This window comes from Mastomys coucha, unplaced genomic scaffold, assembly GCF_008632895.1.
Source record: "Mastomys coucha isolate ucsf_1 unplaced genomic scaffold, UCSF_Mcou_1 pScaffold11, whole genome shotgun sequence".
In the NCBI taxonomy this organism is placed as follows: Eukaryota; Metazoa; Chordata; class Mammalia; order Rodentia; family Muridae; genus Mastomys; species Mastomys coucha.
This window is the reverse complement of record NW_022196893.1, coordinates 10,241,073-10,248,521: the sequence shown is the minus strand read 5'-3', so window position 1 is coordinate 10,248,521 and position 7,449 is coordinate 10,241,073. Positions and strand designations below refer to the sequence as shown.

General features: G+C 51.7%; 1 protein-coding gene across 1 annotated transcript in view; it reads right to left on the bottom strand.

The window, feature by feature from the left end:
* Kdelr3 (KDEL endoplasmic reticulum protein retention receptor 3) overlaps positions 1-6,290 on the bottom strand; it is an 8,689-nt gene extending 2,399 nt beyond the window's left edge. Inside the window, exons 1-3 of the mRNA XM_031349460.1 lie at positions 6,065-6,290; positions 2,417-2,517; positions 277-435 (exon numbers count right to left, since the gene is read on the bottom strand). Coding sequence (XP_031205320.1) covers positions 277-435; positions 2,417-2,517; positions 6,065-6,155 — 351 coding nt within the window. The 5' untranslated portion in view covers positions 6,156-6,290. The remainder of the gene's footprint in view (positions 1-276; positions 436-2,416; positions 2,518-6,064) is intronic.
* Positions 6,291-7,449: the final 1,159 nt, after the last annotated feature.

The window sequence follows — 7,449 nt, the reverse complement described above, 5'->3', positions numbered from 1 at the left end:
AGACAAGGTGTCAAAGAACAGCCCATAAATACCAGCATAGGACCTCCAGAGATGATTCTTTCAAAGCTCAGGCCCGCTGAGTTAGCCTGGAGTGTTCTTGGGGACACAAGGTGTCAACTGAAGGGGGGTTAGAACCTCAGGACTGTGGATAGACTTGCCCCTTCACTGTGAGGTGGGGGTGAATGCTGTGAACAGTGATCAAAGGGCTGGTGGTAGGTATGCCCAGATGGCTGAAGAGGGTGCTGGGAGGTATCCCTGCCTTGGGATTAGACCCACCTCCATTGGTGCATAACTGTAGTTCACCAGAAAGGAAAGGCCAGTCACTGGGACCAGGAGGAACTCCAGCCGGAATGTGTCATTTTCAATGTCGAACGTTTTCCGGAACTTGCAATAGATCATGTACACTGTGACATAGGCGCAGAGGAGGAAAACCACCTAGAGAGACAAGGACGTCTATGACATTTAACCCTCATGCTAAGCCATATCTGTAATCCTGAAGGCTAACAGGCTATAGTCCCCAACAGGATGCCCTGCCTCTGTGTGTGTTTGTGCATGTACTTGATGTTTCTGGACCCCTAGAATGGAGAGTTGGAGGTTTGCATTAGAGTCACATGAGTAGGTTCTCTGATGCCATCCCCAGGGTCTTTTTTTCTTCTTTAATAGGTCTGGGCAGCCTTGGAATTTGCTTTTCTAACAACTTCCCAAGCTGTGCTAATACTGCTGGGTGGCACTAACCAACACTGGCACAGAGAGCTCACTCACACTTCATCAGGATAAGAGACCCGTGCTGCCACCACACACTGTAGCATGGTGTCACATTCCCTATGAAGATGTGTCAGTCTGTCTCCATTACAAGAGGATTCCTGGGCAGGACCCTCCCCTGAATCCTTACTCAGCACAGATTAGTGACAGAGGCAACACAAGTAGTGATGACAGCATTTCTACTCCATTATAGACACCTCATCCAGCCACAGCAAGGCTGGGTCTGCAGAGAAATGAACTAAGCAGGTCAGCCTCCTGTAATTCTAATGGTGATTTTAAGGTCCCCCACCCCCAGCCTCTGGGCTGGAGAAATGGCTCAGAGGTTAAGAGCACTGACTCTTCCAGAGGTCCTGAATTCAATTCCCAGCAACCACATGGTGGCTCACAACCATCTGTAATGGGGACCTGGTGCCACCTTCTGGTGTGTCTGAAGACAGCACAACAGTGTATTCACATACATGAAATAAAGAGATAAATCCTTTTTTTTTTTTTTTTTTTTTGAGATGGTTTTTCTGTGTAGCCCTGGCTGTCCTGGAACTCACTCTGTAGACCAGGCTGGCCTCGAACTAAGAAAACTGTCTGCCTCTGCCTCCCAAGTGCTGGGATTAAAGGCGTGCACCACCACTGCCTTGCAAATAGATAAATCTTTAAAACAAACAAACAAACAAACAAACAAACAAACCCAGCCTCAGCTTCACACTGAGTACAACTGCTTCACAGGAGACAACATCCTCCTACCTCTCCCGCTGATGAGCTACCTGGAATCCCAAAGGATGTCTGAGACTTTTGGTGTGCTGTATCATCTCTTAGAATGTTTGGGGGGTGGGGGTGGGGTTGTGAGGGGAGGTTGTTTGAGACCATATTTCTCTGCGTAGCCTTGGCTGTCCTGAAACTCAATCTGTAGACCAGGTTAGCCTCAAACTCAGATATCTACCTGCCTCTGCCCCCCAGTGCTGGTATTAAAGTATGATTTTAGTACTTTGCTTAGCCATTCCATGACTAATATTCTCATTTGCTTATGACATTGTGCCCTGAAGGTATAGGATCTCTGAGTCTTGAATGTCTCCAAGTGCCTGGCACAGCAGAGGCAAGACACACATTGCATGGGTGGCCAGTGCAGTTCATCAAATGCCCAGGGTCCAGGAAACAAACATCTGATTTGTTTATTGTTTAACCATTCTGTGTGATCGTACATGTGTGTGTGTGTGTGTGTGTGTGTGTGTGTGTGTGTGTGTGTGCGCGTATGTGTGTGTACATACGTGTGTGTGTGTGCATGCGCGTGCATGTACGTGCATATGTGTGTGTGCGCGTATGTGCATGTGCATGTGTGTTATTAGTGGGAGTCTTTTGAGACACTGTGTAACCCCAGAGCTAAATATGTAAACCAGGTTGGCCTTGTAAACCAGAGAGGTCAATCCTCTTGCCTCTCTGCTTCTCCAGAGTTGAGATGATGTGAGTGTATCATGCTACCTGCCTCACACTTAAGCTGGTGACCTTGATGAATCTCACAGCCACCTCTCTGAGTGAAGTACAGGTACCATGGTGGTCCTGAGGAAAAAGTACAGAGACCCATGCCTGAAAGGCCTTGGGCAGCAAGGCAGGTGAGACAGCTCTAGCCCTTGCTGGAGCACACCAGGAGTCTCCATGTGTTTACCTTCATCACTGTGTTGTAGATGGAGATGAAGTTCGAGAAGAGGTCCAGGTACCTGGTGGTGAAGACCAAAGCAAAAAGAATCTGGCTCTTCCCAGAGATGCCTGTGCAGGGCGAACAAGAAATCAGGAGAACATAGCCTTCAGGATAACCAGCCAGGAGCGACTAGCCCTGCCCTGCCCTGCCCTAAGTCACCAGAGTCCCTGTGCCTCTTGTTGAGCTATGATCTGTCTCCAAATAAAGATTCAAACGCTACGTTCCCAGTCACCCTGCATGCGCCACCTTGGTGCATCTCTGTGGAGGATGTGGAGGTATGAGTCGCCTGGGTGGGGGTGTTGAGACTGTTCTATGTGCCACCCCCAGAGCTCCAGTGGCAACCCCAGAACTCCACTCTGGGAGAACAAGGCACTGACTCCAGCTGCTGATTCACCAGGGAGACAAGTAAGTTCCAGGACAGCCAGGGCTACACAGGGAGGCCCTGTCTCAAAAAGCCAAACAAACAAAAAAACAAAAGAAAAGAATAATGCTGGCTTTGGGCTAGGCATGGAGGCACAGACCTCAGGATGTAGTGGTAAGCCTTCTGAGTTCAAAGCCAGCCAGGGCTACCCAGTGAAACCGATGTCTCAAAATTATAATTTATTAATCGATATAAAGGGGCTGGCCTCAAGCTTTCAGCAACTCTCTCTGCCTCTGCCTGCTCAGTGCTGAGACTGCAAGGATGTGCCACCACAGTGCCCAGCTTGAGGTCTGTCTGTCTGATTGTCTTTTTTTAAAAGGATCTATTGAGCTGGAGAAATGGCTCAGTTAAGAGCATTTACTACTCTTGCAGAAGACTGGGGTTCGGTTCCTAGCACCCACACAGTGGCTCACAATTGCCTATAACTCCAATTTTGGGGTAACTGATGCCCTCTTCTTTTTTTTTTTTTTCCTTTCTTTTTTTGGTTTTTGAGACAGGGTTTCTCTGTGTAGCCCTGGCTGTCCTGGAACTCACTCTGTAGACCAGGCTGGCCTCAAACTCAGAAATCCACCTGCCTCTGCCTCCCACGTGCTGGGATTAAAGGCATGTGCCACCACTGCCCGGCTCTGATGCCCTTTTCTGATTCCCACTGTCAATGCACAGATGTGGTTCACAGACTGTTCAGGTGCAAACACATACACATGAAAGGAATAAATAAATATAATATAATACCATTTATTTTAGGCAGGTGTGGTGGTACAAACCTTTAATCCCAACACCCGGTCAGGTTGATCTCTGTGAGCTCTAGGCCAGCCATGGCTACATAGTAGTAATGTATCTCAAAATACAAACAAAAATGCTGTATGTGTGTGTAGTGCCTGCATGAATATATATGTAACATGCTCCCATATAAGTACCCAGATAAGTACCTGGAACAGGAGCTATAGACAGCTGTTAGACATGATGTGGGCGCTGGGAATTGAACCTGGGTCTTCTGTAAGACCAACCAGTGCTCTTAATCACTGAGCCATCTCTCTAGCCATGGTCTATGGTGTTTCTTAGCCTACTCTTTATTCATGTATCTGAGTTAGTCTTGCTATCTTTAATGTGTTTTAAACAATTATTTATCAAATTTATTTCCTTACTTAGTGTGTGTTTGTGGTGTACATGTGTGTGTGCATGCCATGTATGAAGGACAGGAGACGACTTTCCTGGGATGGCCACCTCGTTATTCCTTGTGGACCAAATTCAGATGCTCAAACTTGACAGCAAGCACCTTAAGCCACTGAGCCATCTCAGCGGCCCAGTCTTTAGAATTTTGAAACAGCATCTCATGTAGCCCAGGCCAGCTCTCTGTGTAGACAACTCTCTGTTGTAGACAAACCTGGCCTTGAAATTCTAATTTTCTGCCTTCTCTTTCTGCGTGCTGGGATCACAGGTTTATGCCACTACGACCAGGGATTTTTTTTTTTTTTAAATGAAAGAGCTTCAGAGGCCAGAGGCCTCCCTTGTGCATTCATCCAGCTTCTGCAGGGGGTGACACAGGTGGGGAGGTGACCTAGACAGAGCCAGCTCCAGGTGGGGCTGGCTGTGCCAGCCCTTCACCAAGCTCTCCAGAGGCCTTGCCAAAGAGGCCCCTGCCCTGTTAGGACAGTCTAGGCAGCAGTTCCATGGGGGATACCTGGCCACTATAGTCTCCATTCCTCTTAACCTTGTGACCTCAGGGTTCCACCTACAGTGGCTCTACACACTCTCATAAAAACACTGATTTCCACGAACACCATCCCCACCCGGAGCCCAGGAGGAGAGGAGACAACACAAGTCCCTCTGACTGACAGGAAAAGAGAAGCCCCAGGCTACATAACTCAGCAGGACAGTGGGACAGTGTCCAGTGGCTCTGGCATTTGGGGCTGGCACTAGCCACCATTTTTCTTTCGCCTACAGCAACGCATACTGATTGGCTCCTCCTGTCCCTTTCTGCTGGTCTCTCAGTAGGTCAGCTCCCTGAGGCAGGGCACTGGGGTGTCAGGGCACAATGTCCCTCGCAGGAGTGAGAGGGGGGTAGCAGCACTCCCCCAATCCTACTCTGGACCTCTAAAGCACAGATAGAGGCTCAGCAGAGTCTACAGCTCCCAAGTGCCCTGAGATAGAAGGGCCGTGAGAGACGATCTTTCAGGCGACTACAAACCCCGGTAAATTCTAGTTCAGTCCAGAGCCACTGGATCCAAATTGTGCCTGATCCATACTCAGCCAAGTCCCTCTCCTGGTGAGCCTCCCAGGTGACATCTCAAATGCTCCTCAACCTCCATTTCCGGAGTCTCAAGAGACCTGCTGAGCCTCGCCTCTGCTCCTACTTCCTCCATGGTTTCCTTCATCCTGGATCCTAAATGCGACCGGAAAAAGCCTTTCACCACTGGTCCACCCTACCTTCTAGATTCCTCTTCCTCCTGTGTCCTTCCCAGGACATGCCCTATGCTCCGTGGCTTCTACGTATTTGCACGGGTGTTCTCAACACCATACCCTGTTCCATGAGCACACACCCTGCCCATCCTCTCCCTCCACGTAGCCCTCAGCTGCTCTCAGCCTCCCCAGCTCTGGTGGAGTCTGAGTTCACACCCATCTGCATGCCTAGCACAGGCAGGGAACAGAAATGGCTGAAAGACAGTGGGCAGCTTCTCATTGCACGGGGGGACTGCAAACATCAGCCCAGCCCCCAGACATCTTCAGATCCCAGCATGGCCGCTAGACCTCTAGCCAACCCGGAGCCCCTCCAATGCCTCCCACTCAGAGCCAGCTCCACATCCATGGGCCAGGCTGGTGTCACTAGCAAGCAGGAAAAGGCTCTCTCTGGGGGAATAAAAGGCAGGAGAGAATGAAGACTCAAAGATTAAGACTTCAAATACTCTTCCCTCCCCGTGAGGCGGTGGGTCTCCCCCCCAGGGGAAGGTCCCCCTCCACTCCTCGCCCAGCAACCGCGATCCTGCCAGCTGCCCAGTTAAGGATGGGGCGAGGGGGGTGAGGTAGGGCTCTCCGTGGAGACAGAAGCCACGCTCCCGCATAATCTCCCGGATCCTCTGAAGTCGAAGAACTTCACTGAAGTTTTGGGAAGCTCGCGCGCCCGGGTTCCCTCTGAGCCTGAGTCCTCACCCTGATCCCGTCCCGTCCCGCCCCGCCCCGCCGCGGGGGCCGCTCACCCGCGCAGCTCTTGGACCTCCAGATCTTCACCAGAAGCAAGATCATGGCCAGGAGGTGGCTCAGGTCCCCGAGGATTCGGAACACGTTCATGGTTCCCCCCGCCGCTCCCGCGCTGTGTCGCGCGGAACTTCCCAGGGAACTTTCTGCTGCGCGGGGCGCTGCCACGTCCCGGTCCCCGCGCCTCCTGCTGCCCCAGGCCAGTGCCGCGCCTCCTCGCTCGCGCGCTCCCGCTGCGCGCACCCTGGGCCGCGCGGTGACGTGGCGGGGCGGCCGGGCGCGGGACAGGAGCCAGGAAGCGGCGCTTCCCACGTCCCCACGCCGACGGGCGGGGCAGCTCGCACAGCGGCTGCTGGTCCGAGCCCCTCCCTCTCTGGTCCTGCGTAGGCACCCAGGCTTCCACTCATCCCCAGAAACCACAGTCAGGGCCTGGCACTAGAAGTCCTGACTTTCATAGCTCTGTTGGGGCCTGGGAGGTAGAAGCAGGCTCTCTGCCACTGACAACCTCCCCGGTTGGAACTCCCGGTTAGTGGGACTGAAAGGAGCCCTGACCCCCTCACCAGTTAAACTCTGAGATAACCTGTGATAGCACTAAGATAACCTTGTTGATGGTTTCCGGTGTGGAGACAGGTTGACCTTGAGTTCCCTTTCCAGGCTTCAGTATTGACCTCCTTGTGATGGAGATGCTAATGGTGTAAAAGAGGCTGAGTGTGTTGGGGATGCCAGCCGCTTTCATTTCTGCCCCCCTCTTCTTCGTGTGGGAAGGCACTGTAAAGAACCTCACTGTCCAGGAAAAACTCCAAAAATGTCACAGAGGCGGGCAGGATAGAGTAGGAACAATCTTAGGTGGGCCAGAGGCCTCCATTGCTGTGTGAAGCATCCTCTCTGGGCACAGGTCTCTTAATCTATAGCTATGGAACCAATGAACGAAGAGCCTTACTGCCTCTCCTTGACCCCAGCCCCCCTCCCACTACTGTTGCTGATTTCTCCCTAAAGAAACAACCTCTTCCCACTCCCATTGCTTGCAGGAGAGGTTTTGGCTGGATGAAGCTCTCTTGCTACCATGTCCACCAATTCTTTCCACGGCCTCCACTGTCTTTACCGTTACTCCCTGCAGTCCCTGGAGGCTTGGCATGTGACCAGTAGCATAGCCTGAGGGAGTGCAGCAAGGGGGACCCTGGGCAGCTTGCTATGAGTCTACACCCACACACCCACACCCACACCCACACCTTTCCTGGGGAGATGAAACACACTTGTCTGCTCACCCCAGATCGGGAGGTAGCCCACAATAGACCAAAGTACAGTTACTACCAAAGTCCACCTTCATGAACTAATGAGTTTTGTTGGAGTTACTTAGAGGAATATGGGTGAGGGGTTACTGACAGGT